Source organism: Cryptotermes secundus, unplaced genomic scaffold (assembly GCF_002891405.2).
Source record: "Cryptotermes secundus unplaced genomic scaffold, Csec_1.0 scaffold896, whole genome shotgun sequence".
NCBI lineage: Eukaryota > Metazoa > Arthropoda > Insecta > Blattodea > Kalotermitidae > Cryptotermes > Cryptotermes secundus.
Genome location: NW_019738361.1, coordinates 306,009 through 328,976, shown reverse-complemented (window position 1 = coordinate 328,976; position 22,968 = coordinate 306,009). Strand labels below are relative to the sequence as shown.

Sequence of the window (22,968 nt, the reverse complement as noted above, 5' to 3'; positions counted from 1 at the left end):
ATGCGAGAGGCGAGCAGTTGAGCTTATGTAGAGCGAAAAATAAACTGATCTCAGTATCGAATCATGGACCCTCCAGATAGGATCTGCTACTGCCGAGCTCCCAACGACGGTATCGTTTACGCTGAAATTCTTAGGTTATTAAACAAGTTCAGGCCGGAAGATCGCGGGTTCGATTCCCGATGAGATCATTGGATTTTTCAATGCACTTAATCCTTCCAGCCCCACTACGTCCCTGGAGTCGACTCAGCCTCTAACAGAAATGAGTACCAGGAATCTTCCTGGAGATAAAGGGCGGCCGGCGCGTAAGGCTGACAACCTCACCGCCATCTGTGAACCGACCTTCTAGAAAATGTAGGAGCCTCGACGTCTTTTAACCCTATGGGCCTCCATGGCCTGTTACAGGAATATCTTTACCTTTTTATTTCAGCTGCAGACGATATTAGGGCGATCACAGTGGCCGCGCGGTCTAAGGCATGAACTGACTTCGGCCCCCGAAAGCTGGGATCGTGGGCTCGAATCAATGCATAAATGTCTGTTTTTATTCTGTGTTGGTGTAGGTAGCGGCCTTGCGACGAGCTGATCCCCCGTCAAAGGGGGGAACTGAAGCGAAACAAGAGTATTTTACGGATGCTCTATCCTCCAAAGTGGGAGCAGCAAGAGATAACAGTGAAAGGTGGACGGATTTGCAAGGAGTTAGTCAAATCGTGACTGAACCTGGAGACAGTGAGAAATAGATAGGAAAAGCTCAGTCAGTAACCGGTCGGGATTCGAAACGGCTACCATATGAATTCATATCTAGAACGTTACCTCAAAGTCTAGCCGCCGAATGACTGGCGCTTCTGGTTTATATGCTGCAGGTCCCGCGTTCGGATCTCGGACTGAAGACCGTCTATCCTGGCTGAAGTTTTCCTCATCCCCTCCAGGCAAATGCTGGGTTAGTTATGCTCCATTTAAGTCTCGATATGCTCCTGCCCCATATTTTCCATTATATTGTTAACTACACTGCCTCTGTGGTCTAGTGGTCAGAGTTCCTGGCTACAGATCCAGAGGTCCGGGTTCGGTTCCCGGTGCTACCAGATTTTTTCTGAAAAGTAGTGGGTCTGCAACGGGGTCCACTCAGCCTCGTGAGGATAACTGAGGAGCTGTTTCTAGGAAATAGCGGCTCCGGTCTTGGAAACCGAAATTAACGGCCGTGGGGATCCGTTGCGCTGACCACGTGACGTCCTCTATCCGCTAAAGTTGTCACTAACTTCGCCGACAAGCGGCGGTCGCTCGGTCGGTATAGTTCGCTTGCGGACTACAGGCCACGGAGTTTAATCAGTTATTTGATCCTGTATAATCTGAGAACCTGAGCTATTGAAAGGATCGTTAAGTAATCGCCACGTTTACAATGGCAGTTTGCTCATTGAACGTCTCCAGGCTCCTAGTCCTATAAACCGAAGGTGGAGGAGTGGATGTACGGATCCATGGATTCTTGACCTCGGCACTAGTTACAAGTGAATGTTTAGCTTCACGTCACAGCCGCTTTACTCTATGGATAATAGCCCCCGGTACCCATTGAATGAGGAGGTGGGTTGACCCCGGAACCGGTCTGAACGTCGTGGAGAGGAGAAAAATGTTGCCCCTACCAGGACTCGAACTCCGATCCCTCGGCCGTCCAGCCCGTGTCCAGTCACTATAATCGTACCGACCGCGCAATCCCGAATCACAGGTAAATTGTAATGCGCAGTTAATTTTTTCGGATCATAAAGACAGAAAGGTAAAGTTGTGCCTGTGCTTAACAAATTGAACACTACGCCATGAAGGCGTATGGGGGAGTGGTTGTATAGATCCACTTTTTCTTGACCTCGGCACTAGTTGGTGGTGAGTGGTCAGCTTCCCGTCCCGGACCGCTTTACCCTCGTGGAAAGAGCCTCCTGAACCCATTGGCTAAGAAGCTGAGTGGGCCCCTGTGCCGGTCTGAACGATGTGGTGAAGAGACAATTCTTGACGCTACCGGGACAGAAACTCCGACCCCTCAGCCGTCCAGCCCGTAGCCAGTCGCTGTACCGACTACGCTACCCCGGCTCATTAATTTTTCGAATGGCATTTGGCGAAAAGCAGTGCGCCGTATGTTCAGACAAACATGGGACATTGGAAATTCTGTTTTTTAAAACCCTTCAGTAGTTTTAGAAAGCAAGAGTTTCATTTCGGGCAGCACTGGAAAATGAATTATTAGTCGGCCGGACATGTCTGTGATGGTGTGCAAGTTGACGAGGGGAATATTTGATGCGGCGTGCTGTACCGGCGCGGTTGATTGTTTCGATGTCCGCGGTGACGTAAGTGTAAGACCCGGGGGCGGACTGGTGTACAGGTCACATTAGATGATGTTCCAGCCCCCTACACTGCATGCAACGCTACACGCCAGATTCTTCTTCCATGGCCGACTGAAACTATGCTACAAGCCGGGAGATCGCGGGTTCGATTCCCGATGAGGCCATTGGATTTTACAGTGCATCTATCCCTTCCAGCCACACTATGACCTAGGGGTCAACTCAGCCTCTAACAGAAATGAGTACCAGGAATCTTCCTGGGGCGTAAAGGGGGACCGGTGAGTAAGGCTGACAACCTCACCGCCATCTATGAGCCGATTGTCTAGAGAAAGTGTGGGAGCCTCGACGTCTCACAAGCCTATGGGCCTCCACGGCATGTTGCAGGGATAGCTTTTAACTTTTACATGATGCGTGCATTGTCTTATCATGATCGTCTTCGTCGTATTTGTCTTCTTCGGGGAAACGACAATTTTTGGGCCATAACCTTCCTTGGAAGATTCTGCCAGATTTGTCTATTCGTGGCTAGGGGTTTCCAATTTCTTTCCCTCGGATTTTTTTTATTATTATTCTTAGTGGAGTGAGACTGAGTGCACTTGGTACGTCGGCCACTAACTGGCCGCTAACCGTAAGATCGTGATTTGGGAAGCACACCTGTGGTTAATGTGAATGATCGCTTCAGGCCTTCTGCTCTGTATAGCCTTGATTTGGGCCAGATACCTCGTTGCATCGAGTTGATGCTCCATTTAACGCCGCTGTCAAGACTGTACAGCTTCGAACAATAGGATAATTAGTGAATAATGAATTATAAGGGACGTGGAAGGGGGCGGTATGCTGTAACTTGACGTACTAGTCAGGCATTTGCCTTTGATTGGCTGAGGAAAGCTACGAAACAGTCATTCAGGACACACAGTCTCCGGACCGGGTAGGGGGTGTGTAAGATCTTAATGCTTAAACACAAAATTAAGTTAGACGTGGGAGTGAAGGTGTAGCTCTCGCCTCCCGGCCTAGTTGTGCCCGGGGGAAGAGGCTTGGTGGGCCTCTGAACAGGTCCGGGTGTGGAGTCGAGGGGAAAGAATCTCTGCTCTCGCTGGGAACTAAACCCCTGTTTTCTAGTTCATAGGCAGTTAGAATTGTCCCTGTGCTTAAACTAATTAAGTACTACGTCATGAAGACGTATGGGGGAGTAGATGTATAGATCTACGTTTTCTTGACCTCGGTGCTAGCTGGAGGTGAGTGGTCAGCCCCGGGAAATAACCCCCGATACCCATTTGATAGGAGTTTGGGTGGGCCTCAGTCTGTCTGGACGACGTTGAGAAAATTCTTGAAACTTCCGGGACTTGAACTCCGTCCTCTGGGCCGTCCAACCCGTAGCAAGTAGGTATACCGACTGAGCTATCGCAGCTAGTTCATAGGCAGTGAGGAACCCAAAACATTCATGGAATTATCATAATGCGCAATAAGGTAGATTCGATTGTGGTAACCATTTTGGTTTCCAGAATTGCGAATTTCTGGTGGAAGTTAATGAGTAAATTTCATGTGTCGTCAGGTCTCTAGTAACCTCGCTGTAAATTAATCCCTTACTTAACAATCAATAAACTATTTTTAGGCGTGCCCGTATGAGAAGACTTACAAGGATTATTCCAGGTCATACATGTTGTGTACTGCACGCAACGTGAAGAGTTGGTCTTCCAGCTCACGGAGTGGGTTGGACTGTGCTCAAACAGCGGGGACCAGGACGTAACCTTGTGTACTTCGGAGCAAGTCTACCGGCGTGTCGAAGGAACCTCCAACTAATGGCTCAGCAGAGCTCTGCGTGATGCCTGCTTCATGCTGGTTTCTTGCACGGATTTGTCTTAAGGCCTGAAGATGGAGGCGATATGTGCCTTCGAAACGTACGTAGATTGACTTTCATCGGGCTACACGGCGTTATATCCCATAAGACAGAACACTTCAACATGTGCTATAGTCATGGAGTAAAGGTAAAAATAAAGTTGACTGTGGGCTTAAGCACCACGCCATGAAGACGTATGGAGGAATGGAGGTATAGCTGCACCATTCTTGACCTCGACAGGGAGGTGAGTGGTCAGCTTCACGTATCTGCCGCTTTACCTCCACGGAAGGACCCCTGCAGTAACCACTTGGTACGAGGCAGAGTTGGCCCCAGAGTCTGTCTGGACACTGTGTAATAGAGAAATATATCGTATCCATGCAGGAAATCGAACCCCGTCCGTCCAGCCCGCAGCCAGTCGCTGTACCGACTGAGCTACTGTTTGAAACTGTGTGAACCACTGGGGCCGTTTCAGTAAATTAATATTGTCGTTATCTTAGGTTAATACAGTGTATAGTTCTGAAGGTGTTTACCAACCTTTCGCAGGAATTTTATACCACCGTCGTCAGTGTAGATATCGATTACGAAAATACACGGTGTCAATATAGCAGACAGTAATCATGATTTTAACGCCTTGGAAACCTCATAGCACGTCATTTCAGCAACGTTAATTTATTCTTGTACATCGTCACAGTGGACAAGGTTACTTGTGTTCTTCGGCATGAGCGCTTTGCTAATAATGTGTATTGGCTGTATTGACGTTGCGAGTTGATCGATGGAGGTACTAAAACTACCTACCGACTGTCTCCTTGTATAATCTGCGTGTACAGCAGCCAGTCCGCCTGACCGTCCATCCGTCTGTGTGTCTGCCTGTCTTGTCAGTGAGGTGACCCCTAACCCAGAACACGCACGCAGTTACCGCGGCCATGGGGAAAAGCAACCCGCGAGCAAACGGGAAACGGCTCGCCCGCCGCGTTGCGAGCGGTTGCGAGGGCAGCCGGCGGACTTTCAGAACAAAGGAAGCCACATTGCGTGCAGACGCTTCCTGCCTGTTTCTGTAGAGAGCGCAGTTTTTTCTCAGCCACTCTATATTGATTAAGTAGGAATTCGCGGGTCGTTTGTATCCACTAGTGCCTTCGTATTCAGCGTTATAGTATGAACATGTCTTATCCAGATCTTAGGCGGCCCGGGTGCAATCCCAGGTCTGGTCATGTGGGATTTGTGGTGGACGAACCTTCACTGTGGCACCTTTTCTCAGAGTACTTAAGCCGGGATAGCGACTGGCTGGACGGTCGAGGCGTTGGAGTTCGAGTGCCGGTAGGGGAAACAAGTTTCCTCATGTCCACTGGGTTCGGGGAGGGGGCTCCTCGGGGTAAAGCGGTCGGGGCATGAAGCTGAGCACTCACCAACTACTGTTGAGGTCAAGGATACGTGGATCTCTACAGCCATTCCCCCGTACGCCTTCATGGCATAGTGCGTAATTAATTAAGCACAGGGACAAGTTTGCCTTTTTTATAAGTTTCTTGGGTAGGGTGAGGCGAGTCAACGTGTCACGTCGGCCGTTATATTTTGTTTCTCATTCCACCGATTTGTCTTCTGGGGTTCAAACAGTTACCCCATTAATGGCCAGCGAACCAAGAGGACTCTGTCTCACCGCGACCCAGAAATAAAGACATATTCAGATCATGATAGGCGTCACCGAATACACCTTCCAAGTACGTAACGGTGCTGCAGCGTATTTGGGAGGACCGGCGTTTGAACCATGGACTGGAGACTGGCTAACCTAAGAATTTTCGTTGCTTTTACAGTCTCTCCATGCAGATTTTGGGGCAATAATTCAAATTAAGCCACGACCACTTCCTCCCACGTCCTTTCCAGTTCATAATGCTTTAATCGTACACAGCTCTACATATAATCTGAGTTAACCGACAGCTCTGTTAAATATACCGGAACAGGTTTTTAAGGGACATGTGTTCTAGACACTTCTAGAGTTAGTGTGTGTGTGTGTGTGTGTGTGTGTGTGTGGGGGGGGAGGTACAAACACACTCCGTGGCCTTTAGTCCATATGGTATCTTGAAGTACAATGTAGCCACTTTTTCATATAAATCTTCTGCTTCCTTATTCAAAATCGTCTGTTATTCAGTGCCGTTTAACCTCACAAGCTGATACAGCATTGTAACCAAGTAACTAAGTAGCTGCGATAATTATATTGATAAAGGAACCACACTGCTGTCACTGTGGATTTTGCTAGATACAGTTATGCAACGTTATTGTAGTGGTATCACTGGTGTTATGCAGTGTGCGTTTTGAGAGGCAGAAACAGAATTTTCCAATATTATTTACAAGAACTTTTCTGTTCCTACTAACATGTAGTGCATCTAAGGTTTACCACAACTTTATCTTCTCGCTGTTTGCCTCTTTGGATGTTTCAAAGGACTGATCATCTGAAAACTAAAACGTAGAACTTGTCTGTGTCCTTAATTAAGCACCACGCCTTAAAGACATGTGGGGAAATGGATGAAGAAGCCTATGCATTCTTAGCCTTAGCACTAGATGGGGGTGAGTGGGCAGCTTCTTGTCCTGGCTGCTTTAACCCCTGATTAAGAACCTCTGTTACCCATTAGAAAGGGGGCAATATTGGCCCCAGATCTAGTTTGGACGCTTTCAATAAGAGGAAATATCTTCTCCCTAACAGGAATTGAACCTTGATTCTTCAGTCATGATTTCAGAGCCTAGCCACTATATCGGCTGAGCTATCATGGTGTCTGAAGTTCATCCATGTAAAATTTTTAGAAGTCACAGCCTACCTCTGCTATACTGCATATCCATTAAAGAGATCAATGGGATATTTTTTTTTCCTGTGATGCTACAGCCCCAATTTGGGCCTAGGCCTACCTCCATGAAACTGGGGATAATATTTTATGACTGTTTATTCTGAGAATTGTATGAATTCCATAAATTCACACTTTTGAATAATTGCTAGGAATTTTTTCCTTAATATTAAAGCATCTGGCACAGAGTAGTTACCACTATTCATTAAATTATTAAAGCATGTAAACCTTCAGTCCTGAAGTTAAGATTGTCAATGGATTTACCTTGGTACCCCTAATATGCCTTCATGGCCTGGTGGTTAGAAAAACGCCACATTCTACTACAGAGTGTACTTGTGTGTTTTATATGCTTCTCACAATAAACAGTGACTGTTTCCATAAACAGTACTAACCATTTGGTCTTTATAGTAGAGAGTCATATTTTCTGTGCGGTATGGACTGAATTCTTATAATTATTTAGAATAATTTCAATTGCTAAAATTATGCGTGGGTACAACCATATCTTAAATAATTCTTGAGAACTTGGTGCAGTCCTCTGGGAGGCTGAGATCTACAGTCAGGAAACCATGAAATGAGCCAATCAAATGTACAAACAAAAACTAAATGAGTGCAAATGTGCTAGTGGCATTTCGTTCGCATCAGATGTAACGAGTATGCAACCTGATATTGTAATCATTACGTCTGATGTGAACAAAATGCCACTAATACCCTGATATTAGGAGCTGGGATGTTGAAGTTAAACAGGAACTGGCTACAGTGGGTGGTGGGACTACTTACAGGACACTGTCACCTTAAAGGACACCTCTTCAAACTGGGACTAAGTGATAGTCCCACTTGCGAGAGGTGTCAAGAAGAAAATGAAACAGCCACACATATCCTGTGTGAATGTGAGGCTTTAGCTTATTTAAGATTACGTCACTCGGGTCAATATTTTATGGAAGCAAGTGACTATTCTGCTCCGCCACGTACAAAATCCTGTGCTTCATTCGAAGTGCAGGATTGCTGAGGGGATAATCAGAAGATGAGGCACAATAGACCACTGTAGGTCGCTGTGCAAGGGCCGAGAAGGCCCACCCCTTATACATTCATTCATTCATTCATTAGGAGCTGGGATAGCTCAGTTGGTATCGTGACTGTTGATGTGTGTGTCTGTTGTGTTCCTGCAGCCAGGCCGATTGTTCTCTCCAACTGCAGTGATGGAAAGGCAGAAGGGAAATATTTTTGAGTACAGCACACTCCTCTGCTCCTTCCTCATCGGGTCTGGTTATGACGCATATGTCGTGTCAGGTTGTGCCACCAGAGAATTCTGTGTTTTTGACCAGACCAGAGTTGTATGCCCATGTCTTCCGGAGTTCACAAAGGTACATACAGTACTAGACCTATCTTTATTTATCAGTCCTTTAATCTGCAACTACTGATTAGGTTAGGATGTGCAGCTCTGCAATATTAAGTATTGAATTTCTGATTGCGAGATTCAGACTTGCACGTTTATTGTGTTTATTCCACCTGTGGGCGATGTTTTCATTAAAGACACTTCAACCAAATGTCTTCGCTTATGTTCAGGCAGAGAAGAGGAATGTAGATAAGGACGTGCCTAAATATGCAATAAAACCTCCTGCTAATCTCTACAGCGAGTTCCTACTTGAAATGGAGGCGAAGAAAGTACGCAAGAAAGAAGAGGAAGAGAAGAAACGTGAGGAAGCAATGAGACTGGTAATTGAAGTAAGTGTTTGTCAAAAAGTTTATTTCACTTAACTGAACTAAGTTAAGTAAATGTTCTTACCCTAAGTACAGTCAAGTGCTGGACTGTAGGTGAAGTTCCTGATCGAGACAAGCCAACTGACTTGCCTCAAGCACACATAGAGGTTATGTGAAATGACTGGAAAGGGGAATCCCAAATGTGCTTAGAAAGGGGAATTCCACTTATGGCACTTATTCCTCATTGGCTGCTCTGGGATTGACCTCCAGTTTCTATTATGATTTTCACTAGACCAAAAGACAGTGTGACGATGCCTGTAAAGTGATTTACTTTCGGTAAAAGAGGAGTGGACCATATATAGGTATATTGCAAAGATTCAGGTTTGTAGCAGAGGTGTTTAAAGTGACTCTGTAATTGGCAGTGCAGTGTACAAATAAAAATTATCATCATCTGTTATTGTTTCAGGCAGGATATGATAAAGCCCTTCCTCTTCATCTGTATCTCCTTCTGCATCTGAGTCCAAGGCTACATAGAGATTTCATGAGGCACTAAGCTCTGATAAAAATGAGACCCATATAAATTTCTTTAAAAAACTTTTGCAGAAAGGATAATTAATACACATGGGATGTAACATTGTTTAATGTGGTAGAGGTTTATCAGCTATTTGGGGGAGTGTCAATAAAATTGGGCCAGGCTAAATGGTGTCACATCTTAGTATAAGGACATCAAATGATGCAAGATTATTCAACAAACAATGCAACAAAACATTGAATAAAGAAATATTGCATTTTGATAAGGATAAAAATTGCAACTAAATTACCAAGAAATGTTAATTTAACATCACAGTAAGTATAAGTATGGATGAATATTGTGTGAGTGTGTCAGTGGTGTGGGGGGGACTGCATACATATGTAAAAGCCATCATTTTCTTGGTAACAGTCACACAACTGCTTCAGAACTGAAAGCATGGAGTGACACTGTGTCTCAGCTTTTCCTGTGTGTGTTGTGTCCATCATTCCAATCTGACAAAATGGAGTCAGTCATTTGTTATCTTCTGAGTTTTACAAAAGAATGTTGCATTTTTCCTTTGGGTAATTTAGAGGCTATGCAGAAGACAGAAATCTTCAAGGGCTATTGATAAGATGTTGGAGCTTTCAGATTGCAAATGAAACATGCAGCCATGAGCCATGAAATAATTATTAGCACTGTAACTAAGTGTATTATGTTGGCAGGAATTTGAAAAGCCTCCCCCAGATGAAATCTCTGGCACCCGAGTACACAGCTGGGTAGTTGTGTTACCCACTTGCATAAATGTTCAGGAGCCATTCTTCATCGATCCCTTGACTGGCAATAAGTGTGATTTAAGTAATCCCAACTTTCTGCGTCTGGAGAGTATATGGAACCACACTAACTACTGGGTGAACCTCCAGAGTTGCAGTGAACGATGCAAGGTATAACATGGCCTTCTGGTCCTCTTTTAATTTCTTTTTAATTGGATATTTCAGTTCTTTCCAAGCATGGCAAGTTATTTCAGTAAATAATTTACACACTCAGATTTGATGTTATCACGATGTTGATGATCCATGTTATGGTCTTCTGGGGTATGACAACATGCCATCTAGTAGGTGGGTATCAACATTTGGAGGGACATAACACTTACATCTTCTCTCCTGATGATGGAGGCAGAATGTTCATCTGAAACGCATATAACACTTATAAAACTACATGGTGTCATTACACATATTTATGAACTATTTGTGTCAGTACAAATGGAATCCAGTGAAAATAATTAAATTTTATATAGAATGACTCCTTATCCTTTGGTTTCAAAGTGCTTGTAGTTCTGATACAGCTCAAGAGATGTCAGTAGCATTCAGAAAACAACCTTGTATGTTTGGCTTGAAGTCATATGAAAGGAGTTTATAATAGCAGTAATGGAAGCTATGAGTACATTTTTTTGTAGTTCATCACGGAACCTTACAGTTAGCACATTTATAGATAAACTGCATTGTAAATCTTATGCAGTCTGTTATAGCAATATTGAAGCATCTTTTTTGGTCACATTCCTTCAGTCATTTCTTATGACATGCATTTCCAGACTGTTGACTCTCCTCTTGTATGGTCATATATGGGATGGATGCCATGCTATATCTATCTACTGTTATGGTGGTGCATGAGGTTATGGTAATACAGTGCAGTGACAGAGGAAAGCATGCATTTGTTGCAGATAGTAATTAGTATTTCTGCCAGTAGATGGATCTGCCATCAGCTGTTATAATTTTCATGAAAAATGCATATTTAGAGCAGGTTCTTGAAATATGTACTTTGGATACTTTCACTATTGCATGTTACAATTGGAGTGTGAGTATATGAAATGGATCCCCTAATTGATAATAATGATACTGATTTTTGGACTCAAATATTGGCATGTCTACCGTATCTTCTTGAAACAAAATAGCTGAAAGAAAACTTCAAAGATGTTTCACACTGTGATTTTGGTACAGTTGCCACATTCACTGCCATGCCCATACACTGCCGGGCCAGCCATTTTTCCATGAACACTGGATTTTTCTACTTATACATTCAAAATTGAAGCACGATTGACAGTCACTATACATTTAGACCCTTTGAAGCTTTAAGAAACTACACTTAAGCTTCTCTGCATTTGAGTGACATTTGCAAGAGGAAATTCACTTGAGAGAACTGGCGCTCTACGCAGTAAACTTGACCTATCAGATGACAGAATTGGCAGTGAATGTGAATTGCCTCAGACTCATTTTGACAAGAAATTGCTTAGATGCAGTATGTTACTAATTTCCTAATTATATTCTTTATTTCAAGTTCTGTAACCAGTGTTTAATAAATCCACAATATTCATGAATAATTATTTATGTATCTTTGTTATTTTTGGATCATATTGTACATTTCCTTCTTTTTTGTTTTGTCTTTCATCTTTCATATCTTATGCATATACCCATAATACTGAAGAATATTTTATCGCATATTCTTAAATTTTGCCTTTTAATTTCTCTTGATGAATTCATGAATTTTTGCAATCCATAAACTGAATGAAGAGCTACACTCTCATAGCACATCACAACAATGAAGATGAAAAGATACAGTGGTGGTGGTATTATTATTATTATTATTAGCAGTAGTAGTAGTAGTAGTAGCAGCAGCAGCAGCAACAGCAGTAAACCTAAAAAGTCAGTTGTACAGTCAAATTTGTTTCTTTTAGAACCTGAAGTTCCAGCTAACTGATTTGAAATGCTGGGAGCATCTCTTACCAGGTGAACCTTGGCATTTTTGGAAATCAGGTCATGATGAAGGGAATGTTACTGCTGACACTATTTTGGAAGAAAAACATCTTGATATGCCTGCCTCATGGGTGGATAGGCTGGAAATTTCCAATGCTGGTAAGAAATGATGCACAGTCATGATATGCAAACAACAGTAAAAATTATATCGTCAGTACTTGTACCAAATTTTGTGCCAATCAGTTCATTGATTCAAAAGTTGAAGGGAAGACAGACACACAGGTTGAAAATGAAATATGTTATCAGTCACTGCAAATCACTTTAGTTCATGGAGCTAATGCCTATACTTAGTTTCCCCCTTTGATTGTTGCCTGTCCCATTTCACCATCAAAGCTACTCATATCAAGACCAATGTCTCATGAAATGCTTTATACATATTTGCAGTCTATACCATCAATTCCTCAAAACTTAGTGCAAAAATATACGTTTTTTGCAGTGTATGAGAAGAGATTTCCTAATGGGCACAAGACAGTTCTGTATAAGAAATGCAAACTGGAGAAGTTTGCACCCTATGTACAGGAGGATGGCTTGGTGACTCGAATTACTACTTACACAGATTATGACTGGACTGTGCCAGAATTGGTGTATGAATATTATAGCAATCGTGTGGACTGCCTTCTACAAGTCAGGAGTAATATGCTCAATAGATCAATTGTTGAGGTCTTCAGACGAGGGAGAGCCGATTGCCTCAGAGGTACAGTTATGGTGTTCATTGTGTCAATTTATTGTTTCTGAAAAAAAAAAAGAGAACTGTTGTAGTGAAATATATAATCAATCAAATAATTATCGTTAAGTGTTGGGTGGCAAGTTACATCTCTGTTTTATGTTTGAGTTACCTGTGTGTTCTAATTTTCAGTTCTGTTTCAAAACAAAGCCATGAACAGTTTCACAGAACCTGTCTTCACTTTTTGAAACAACCGTGTTTGCTGTCTGCTTAAGCAAACAGACTGACAGACAGACAAAGCTGGTGTCTCTCTCTTTCTACCTTTCTTCTTTTAAATACAATAAGTATGTAAGTAGTGAGTTAATAAATAAATAATTGAATGCTTATTCTGTATTATGTAAAATGTAGATGTTATTGTAAATAAGTATGGTAACCGACTCAAGTACAGAATGCTGGAAATTCAACTGTAACCAAGATGTCACAACATTCAAACTGGAAAATCATCCTTACTGAATCATTGCTTTACTTCAGCATAAAATTAATTTTTAAGTTACCTCACCAATGGACCAGCAGTTGACCCACTGAATGTTAGTTTCACAAGACTTATATGCTATCTCATTGCTTTTGAGTTAACTGCCATAAAAGTATTAGATGATGAGTCCATTCTCCTGTTGTTACTCCATCAGACCCAAGTTTATATAGCTCATTTTATTCACAGAACATTCCTTCTTTCTGGGAAGAACTGGAGTTGAAGATAAGCGAACCATGGTGTTCTACCACATGGCTCGTCACGACGGTTTGGAAAAATTGGAGATGGATCCGCTCTATCTTATACAGCATTTTCATGATCGTCTTGACCTGTTATATTATCGTAAGGTGGACTATCAACCAGGAGGTCAGGGCCAAGTGGGAGGCTCAAAGAGAAATGTGCTGGTAAGACCTCAAAGAGGCAAATGTGTGTGTTGACCTTACTGTACCACCGGTGGCGTTGGAAAGAGGAGGTGGGGAGGAGTTGAGGGATTATGATCTGTTCCAGTATTTTGTTTACCTGTACATACCAGAATGTTGCACCCTCCCATCTTTTCTTCATCTTATAATATCAGCTCTATTTTATACAGGTATGAGTACATGAATAAACAAAAAACCGTCTCTGTGGTCTATCAGATCCAGAGTTCCCGGTTCGATTCCCGGCGCTACCAGATTTTCTGAGAAGTAGTGGGTCTGGAATGGGGTCCGCTTAGCCTCATGAGGGTAATTGAGGAGCTATTTCAAGGAAATAGCAGCTCTGGTCTAGGAAACCGAGATTAACGGCTGTGGGGATTCGTTGCGCTGACCATGCGACACCCTCAATCCACAAAAGTTGGCACTAACATTACTGACAAGCAGCGGTCGCTCGGTCGGTATAGTTCACCTGCGGACACAAGTCACGGAGTTTGTTTTTATGAGTACATGAATGGAATGTCTCCAGTCTCCTCTTTCTTACCACAATCTTTCCTTTTCAGTTTTAATTCTAACTCCATTTTTTGTATCCTTTTCATATCCACTGTTTTAACATAGTCTGGTCATTGTTATCATTTCTCATCTAACTCTCTTAAGAAATTTTAAATTCTGATTTCTGTAAACATTTCTGTTTATATATTTCCTTGTTATAACCTCAGTACTTCTTGGAAGTTTCATATCCATTGCATGGATATTCATTTTAATTCCCTTTTTATGGGTCTGTGTTTTGGNTTTTTTTTTAATAAAGGGTTAGAGCATGAATCCGGTTTTTTTATTGCCACACCTTGTATATTATCCCTTCAAAACACTGAGGACAGAGGTATCATATTTCTGTGAAGGTTCGTAATCACATACCATTATTATTAGAGGGGGTGGGTTTCCCCTTGCACCGCGACTAATAGTCTGTTGTACGTCCCCTTTTGATATTCTACCAGTCGCCATACCCTACCGGTACTGGTGTGTGCTATCAGCCCCGGTCAGCCCTTAAAAATTCCATGGTCTCCGCCGGGTTTGAACCCGCGTACCTTGAGTCATGAGGTGGGAACGTTACCCCTAGACTACGGAGGCCGCTAATCACATACCATACATTACATATAATGCTACTTACATATGGCATAGTTATACAGATATGATACACTGCTTTTTGCAGAAACTTGTTGAAGAGTTCTGTCGAAATCCCAAGAAGGATGCTAACAGTGATATTGCACGCCGGACTTTTGCTGTGGCAGATAACCAGATCTTACTGAAGTTCCATTGTGCACCTGGCAAAATTACTGCAGCTACTCGTGAGTTCATCAAGCCACCTCTGACAGAAATGGCTGAAAAGCTTACTTTTAATCCTGACCTCACAGCAGGATATCAGGTGAGCTCAGTATTGTTACTCTGAATCACTGCATTATCTACAGGTATTATATGGCATTGGAAAGGTTTTGTAGGATGATACTTACTCATGAATTAGATGAAATTTCTACCTTGTGACTTACAGGTTAGCAAGCAAGGCAGTGTTAATATGTATATGTTAAAAGACAGTCTCATTGTTGAGAATGGGATAAAATTCTGCTGCAGTAAGGAATTGATTTGGAAGATCTTTGTACTTGATCTTCACCATATGTGACTTTTCTCTTGACAAGGACTTATACAGACACACCATGTTCCCACATTATGGAGGGATGTTTTCTTGAAAATGAATCCATATTGTAAAATTCTGTGATGCAGGTCCTATTTTCTCTTGACTCATGTGTTATACATGGAAGTGGTCCAAGTCCAAGTCCAAGTCACATTGCGACTGACGGTCAGTCAATCAGTAAGTCTTGGTGTCGAGCCCTGGCTGGGGCTCATGACCAGATACTTATTAGTGTTTGGCATTTACGGTCTTGTTCCTGTGGGGCGCCCTCTCTGACGAGGGGACAGGTCTGCCTTTTGTATATGCTGCTGGCCCTTGCCAGTGCAGTCTTTCTCGGGTCTGGGTCTTCCTACATCACTGCGTTTGCATTTAAAAATGTAATATTTATCCAAAATTTCTATGACATGGAATTTATGGTTTGGTATCTTGAATTTTATGATCATGATTTATAATTTATATAAAGACAAAATTCGGTAACTGAAAAGTATATAACGTGGGATGGACTATATATATGACGAAATGTACTGCATGTTTCAGACAAATCCCACAGACCATCCTCCAAAGAATCTCTATTTATTCTGTATGCTGAGAGAGCAGCTGAAGGCTGAAGAAGATTCTCTTCTTTCTGCAAGACAAATGGAAGAAGAAGTATGTCAAACTGTATACTTGCTGGAAATATTCTGAAATTTAATTCCTCATAAACACAAGAGCCCATTTTTCTTTCTCTGGTGGTATGAATATGTTGTGAAAACTGTTAGAACTTGTAACTATGAACAGATATTGTACTTTTTCCTGTTTCGCGGCTTTTTCAATATACAGAAATGTATCTGTCAGACCCGTATTTTGAAACATGTATATGATCCTTGAAAGAAACGTGGTTGTGATATTTTGTATCAGGTAGCAACTCTACTTGCTGTTGATTAGTATAAGGTAGCAAAGAAATTGGTGGTTAAGATTATGGTCTTCTGGGACATAGCACCTTGTAGTTCGGTAAGCAGGTATCAAAATTCTGAAGACAGCATTCTCTTCCAAAAGATTGGTGGGCTATATTCCTACCAATAATACTATATTTCAGCATCCTGTTGCTGTTCTTTGGTCTATAATGCAACAATATCAATATAGATTTAGATGACACTTATCCACACTTAATTCCCTAAAATGTTCATTAAATGTTTAAAAAGGTCATTAAGATATATATACATTCTGTGTTTATGTGCTACATGTTTCAGCCACACTCAGCCAGCTTAAGGCAAAAAATTAAGGAATCCACTGCATTGTGCACTTTGTCAATAGTACTCTTAAAGTATGTCATTATTATTAATCTTGGTGTTATAGGATGTCTGTCCTTCTGTCTTTCGTATTGCGGCTGCTCCGTGCCCCATTGGGTGTGCTGCACCCTTGGTTGTGTGTATCATGTGTTGGTTTGTGTTCCGTGTACAAAATAGAAGGGCAGACATCTTATAACACCTATAACACATACTTCAAGAGTCCTATTGACAAAGTGCACAATGCAGTGGATTCCTTAAAAATGGCCCTGTGTGGTTCAAATGTGTAGCGCATAAACAGAGAATGTATATATATTTTAATGACAATTCAAACATTTTAATGAACATTTTAGTGAATTAAGTGTGGATAAGTGTCATCTAAATCCATATTGATATTGTTGCATTATATACAGAAGACTACAAGCAATACATTCTTACAAAATCACACAGGGTCAGATTTCAGAATATTGTAATGTTAATATTCATTGCCAAGGGAACCTCAAATTTCATAAAGAAATAAGGCATAGACACAAATATAGATACAAATAACCAACTTGCATGAGCTTGTCACTTGGCCAGAATCTTCAAGAAAATATAAAACAACAATAGTACATGCAATTATCTTTTGATAATATTTCAGAACCTAGGTATCACTCAGTAAGTGGACAAATTGAAACTTACTGCATGCTAGTGCAGCAATGTGGCTTTGTTTCTTTTATTAAAACTGATAACTGATTTGCTATGGAACTCGTTTTATAAGTCTAATTACTTTAAGAGGTGTGGGTGGTGTTTTATTTTGTTCAAGCATTATAAGCACACAATGGGGGGAGACGAGGAATGCGTATAGGATGGTGGGAAAGCCAGAAGGAAAGAAACCACAGGGAAGACCAAGGCGTATGTGGGTGGACAGTATTAGAATGGATCTTAGAGAGATAGGATGGGATGGTATGGATTGAATAGATATGGCTCAGGATAGGGACCAGTGCAGGGCTCTTGTGAACACGGTAATGAACCTTTGGGTTCCATAAAATGCTGGGAAATTGAGTAGCTGCAGAATCGGTGGCTCCTCCAGAAGGACTCAGCTCTGTGAGTAAGTAAGTAATTATAAGCACACAGGAATGGCCTGAAACATTCATTGTATCAGCTGGACTTATTCCTGTACTTCCAGGTTAGTACCATACTTAAACAGCGTTCCATTGAACTGTGTGAACCACAGTTGGAGGTCTCCATCTTCAACATGGAGAGGAATCAGTTGGCAAAAGAGGGCATGGAAGCAAGAGTAAGCTCCATTACTGTCTTGTTAATAGAATTTATATATCCACACATCTACTATCCAATTGGTACTGGGGCAGGGGGGTTGTTCCTCCAGTGACCCACCTCCATCTAGTGCTGGGATGAGAATAGTTGAGCTCCATCTTTGCTCCATCATACATTTTCATGGTGTCGTGCTTAATTACTTAAGCACAGAGACAACTGCATCTTTTATACCTTTGCTAATAAGAACAAGGGTCCATATAACCAATCTTTGAGATCTCATAAAAGTTTTCTAAGGTAAACTGCTTATTGTAAAAATTGAATCTAACATGAAATATTTTCAAGGTTATGGTCTTTGGGATGTGTTGCTATGTAGTCTGACGGATGGGGTATCAGAAATTTCAGTGGAACCTTCTGTGTCTGAAACAATGGTGCTCATGTACCAAAATATAAAGTGTCACATTCCCGAATATTGTAATCATGATACTGTCATGTGTATTAGTGTCTATAGATGGGGTTTTGATTGGTGAATGGATTTACTGGACTCCGTAACTACAATTACAACCATTTCACTGATACACTTTACAAATTAGAGCACACGCTAAGTCTTCTCAGTCTACTTTCACTGGTCGTTTATTTTATTTCTTAATTTCAAATTTTTGTGTGCCATGTGCTAGGAAATAATGCAATTAAACTGTAATGAAATTTTTAATATTAGTTTGATTTGAGAGGTTAAGTTTTAGTATAAACTGCTAAGTTTCATGCAGTACGCCTGTCAGGCAGTTATCCTGCAGCTGGTGTGTGTTATTAACAAGTTTCCGTCTGATATATTTGTACACAGGACAAGCAAATACGTGCTCAAGCTGCAAGAGAACTCGAAACAGATGTTGATTTTTTAGCTCCTTATTTTGCCCGTATTGGTAATCCAGAAAAAATATCTGAACAACAAGCTTTGCAGATCAGGGAGGACTGCATTGCTGACTTCAAACAGCTGTTTGTGGACAGGATCAATAAAATTCAGGACTATTTTGAGGAGGTAATCATCAGGTTGCCACTGTTATTAGCCCATTATAATTTTGTTACATAATGAGCTTCATTTATATTGTTGATGCCATGGGCAGGACATATACCCTGTGTGGGGGAAGTGAGCAATACATGCAATATTTTGGCTGGAGAACCTTAAGGGAATAGAACACTTGGGAAGACCTAAACATAGTGGGCATGAAGATATGAATTGGATTCAGCTGACTACAGAGCCTGATGGCAGGCTTTTGTGAAGGAGGTGACGACCTCTGGGTTATATAAGAACAGGAAACACAAACTTTTCAACACAGCATTCTGAACTATACAATGAGTTGGTTTTATACAGAAGTAACAATAAATCTGTATAGGACTATTTAAAATTCGCCATTTTTGAAATGAAAAATGTGTTCTCTCTTTTTTTTTTGTACTGTTTGGTGCCTGTACATCAATAATTGTTTTGCCTGTGGTGACACATTTAATGAGCAAGTTAATTCTAACTGGGAATGTATTGATTCCGGCCTCTTTTAAAATTACTTCCCAGTGTATTTGTGTAAACTAATTAAAGTCATTTAACATCACCTGTTACTATACTGTTGAAATCCATATTCATTAATATACCTTCTATATTTTGAATCATAAATTTATTTAACATGATGTAGGGGAGAAAATGCAAGATAATTCTTTGACGAGGGAAAAAAATGAATATATGCTGCTGCAAGAAGTTAACTTGCTGCACTCATCCAAGATTACTGATTAGTTACTCATGGCAGTGTACATTCACTTCCCTAATATATAGCCAAAATAGACTTCACTGAGGCACACCACTACAGTACACAGCATCTATCGAGTTAGAATCACCAAGCCTCACAGTGATGTATCAAAGTTTGAAACTTACAGGAGAATACATACTGAAAAATTTCTCATTTTTGTCAGGTTGGTGGAGAGATTCAAGCAAAGAATAAGTGGTATGAAGAAGAACGAGACAATCTTACAAAAGCAGAAGAAGATGCATATCTGAAAGCCAATGCAGAAAAATCTTTCCTGCTGCATGTTCTGGAAGTTCGGTTAGCTCGTTTACGTCATCTTGCAACTGCTCGGTATCAGACAATTGAAGCACTTTTCCGTGCAGACAAGCGCCTGAGTGTCCTCTATGGCTAGCATCCATTTACACAACAAATTATATGTTACCCCATAGGCTTACATAATTAATTTTAAATTGAATTTACTTCATACTGTGAGCAGATTGCTTAGTTCACATATGAAGTGAGTACTTGTCTATTTTATTTGCTTTAATGAACATGCCTTTAGCCTTCATGATTGCAGCCCTTCCTCTGGTTTCCAGCTGTGTGTGGCAGAGTTAATGTGTGAATTGTATTCATAGTGTTGGAAGTACAGTTACTTTCCAGCTTTTGATTGTGTGATATCTGCTAAGGCTGTAGTGGGCAGTGGGCATGCCCCTCAGGATAATACAGACTGGCCTAATGCAACATCTGAAGGAGAAGCAACAGGGAAAAATTCAGGTAGAGACAATTTATTAAATTTGATTTGTTTCAGATGACTGAGAATGTTTGTTTTTTCCTTATTTTTTTCAGACTTACTAAAGAAATTTGCTACTGTAACCTATGTCCAAAATACAGTAACCTCACTGGGAATTGAACCCATGACCTTATGGCTTGTATCATAGTGCCTTAACAATCTATGCTACTCCGTCAGCGGGGATTGTGTAGTTGGCATAGCGACTGGCTGTGGGCTTGATGACCGAGGGTTCGGAATTCAAGTCCTGGTAGGGTCAAGAATTTTCTCCACATTGTCCATATCTGCTCTGGAATCCACCCAACCTCCTATCCAATGGATACTGGTGGGGTGGGGGTAAAGTGGCCAGGGCATAAAGCTGACCACTTACCTCCAGCTAATGCCAAGGTCAAGAAAATGTAGATCTGTACATTCACTCCCCCATACACCTTCGTGGCATAGTACATAATTAGTTAAGCACAGGGATAACTCACCTTTTTACCTGTTCATACAGGGTTTGATGTAATTACCGCAGTGACTATGAAGAGAATGGTCTTCTGGCTTGTAACACCATGTAGATCAGAGACAGGCTAATTTGGGAGAAGCATATCTCCTCTGTCTTTAGGGGTGAAGAACATGCCAATCAAGAAAGCAGGTGGAGCAGGTAGCAAGCCTGATTTTCGGTTCACTCTGCTTGCTGCTTGCTTCTGCTGGTGTCTTATTGGCATTCTTTTTGACTCTAAAGATGGAGGTGGGTCTTTGTAAGAGTTTATGAACGGTAAATATTCATGATTTGGACGCCTTTGATGTAGTTCATTCTTCAAATTTTGAACTTCTGGATTGTGAATCTGTGTAATGTACTTTGATACTGATGTTTTAGACTTTATATATGCAGACTGCATACAGCCCATATAACTTAACCAATTCTGCACAATTTAACACTGATGATGGAGGCATTTGTCTAGTTCTGAAAAACATACATATCCGTGTACAAGGTTATATGGTGTTACTGCGCCGAAGACCACAATTTGAGCAATTACACTTTTCACAGTTGCGAAGCATGTCTTTATTAAATGTAACATAACCTCTTTACTTATGTCAGTATCACGAATAATTTATTTTTAGCTGTTAACGACGATTAAGTTATATAAAACTACTGGAGGAAAATAAAAGCATACGTAATTCGATAAAACCATGCAATTGAGCCTCTATCGGGATAATGTGGGGAAAAAACTCTCAATCATGTCTGCCACTTCATTTGCGTGACCACTAGGCTACTAGCATTGTCCATTCGAATCAGTATTACACAGAACAAATTCCAGCCCATTCGTGGATGAAAGTTAATACGAAACCTTGTACAGCCATGGAAGATTTCGGTATCGCACCGTTAATGAAAGAAATTATGTATTTCGGGGTAAGCTAACACGCCCTACTTTGAACATACTATTTTGTTGGACTGTAAAACGTAGACGTTTTATTTTATTTTCTTTTACCATCATCTCCGTGGGGAACTGCATACTATAATCTCTGTAAGTTTAATATATTTCAACTTTGTAATGATTCGAATTGTTTCGATGATTTCGGTTTGGCGGGAAACACGAAGGTACTATCGATAATTAATACAAATGGTTGACTGTACTAATTGTGGTGATGCTGGTCGTGCTGGTCGTAGTAGATGTCTAGCTTGTTAGACGTTATGGTAAATTAGGAAGATCACGAAGCTCAACGAGACGGTTTGTGACTTGCGAATTTCGACGTTTGAATTAGACATCGTATTCAGCAAACTTGAAACAATGTATTTATACTAGAAAAATGTCAGACATTAAGTCCGTGATAGGGCTGCTATGTAAGCATCTTAAGCTTTTGTTTAATGTGAACGTGAAACCAGAACATTTCAGATTGTCGAAATTCAACAACAATGAAGAAAGTTGTGTAAGTTACAATTTTTATTTAATTCACATATAGAAGAATTGTCTTAACCATGAATGTTTTCTGTGTAGCCACCATAAATTCAGCATTCTAATCAAATAACGATTCGTTGCTTGTGTAGTTGTACCTTTTCTTTACAGGTCTGTCAGATGTGGGAGATTCTTTATAAAATGTGTAAAGAAGTGTATCCTGGTCTACAGGAAGGTAAAATCCAATATCAAGTCTTATATGCCTATAACAAAGATATTTCAACTTGTAAAGTGTATATCACAGAAAATTAAACTCTACTTGAATAAAACTGATCTCTTTTATTATAAGTGAATTATTTATGTCATGCTATTACCCATAAAACTGAAATTCTACTACAGGTTGTGTGTTTACAGTACTCTGAACATGTTCCAGAGCCAGTTTGTATTTTTTTTCTTAATCTGACATGAAGATATTGATTTTTGATGACATCAGGTGGCATACATCAACTGCTCTAGAGACCATGAAAGTAGCTGTTCAGTGTTCTGTCATGATTTGGCCATGTGTTGGAAAGAATGACTAGTTTGTTTTGGATTGATAAGCAGTGTACATGTAAAAGAGGTTTTTACTATTTTAATTCCTGATTTGTGTTGTAACTGTCTTTCAGATGATCATGTGAATTTTGTGAAATTGAGTTTTGCCATGATGGAATACAACAGCATTGAATTTTATTGTCTTCCACAA

At 41.0% G+C, this 22,968-nt stretch overlaps 1 protein-coding gene across 3 annotated transcripts in view; it reads left to right on the top strand.

The window, feature by feature from the left end:
• LOC111870902 (dynein regulatory complex subunit 7) overlaps nucleotides 1–22,461 on the top strand; it is a 100,270-nt gene extending 77,809 nt beyond the window's left edge. For 2 of the 3 annotated variants that reach the window (XM_023863529.2, XM_023863532.1), the window contains 12 exons: nucleotides 8,138–8,332; nucleotides 8,535–8,693; nucleotides 9,903–10,121; nucleotides 11,909–12,086; nucleotides 12,424–12,681; nucleotides 13,370–13,584; nucleotides 14,801–15,013; nucleotides 15,812–15,922; nucleotides 17,708–17,818; nucleotides 18,635–18,829; nucleotides 19,750–20,336; nucleotides 22,398–22,461. In XM_023863529.2, coding sequence (XP_023719297.1) covers nucleotides 8,138–8,332; nucleotides 8,535–8,693; nucleotides 9,903–10,121; nucleotides 11,909–12,086; nucleotides 12,424–12,681; nucleotides 13,370–13,584; nucleotides 14,801–15,013; nucleotides 15,812–15,922; nucleotides 17,708–17,818; nucleotides 18,635–18,829; nucleotides 19,750–19,974 — 2,079 coding nt within the window. In that variant the 3' untranslated portion in view covers nucleotides 19,975–20,336; nucleotides 22,398–22,461. The remainder of the gene's footprint in view (nucleotides 1–8,137; nucleotides 8,333–8,534; nucleotides 8,694–9,902; nucleotides 10,122–11,908; nucleotides 12,087–12,423; nucleotides 12,682–13,369; nucleotides 13,585–14,800; nucleotides 15,014–15,811; nucleotides 15,923–17,707; nucleotides 17,819–18,634; nucleotides 18,830–19,749; nucleotides 20,337–22,397) is intronic. The other variant, XM_023863531.2, reaches the window with a different exon arrangement.
• The last annotated feature ends 507 nt before the right edge of the window (nucleotides 22,462–22,968 follow it).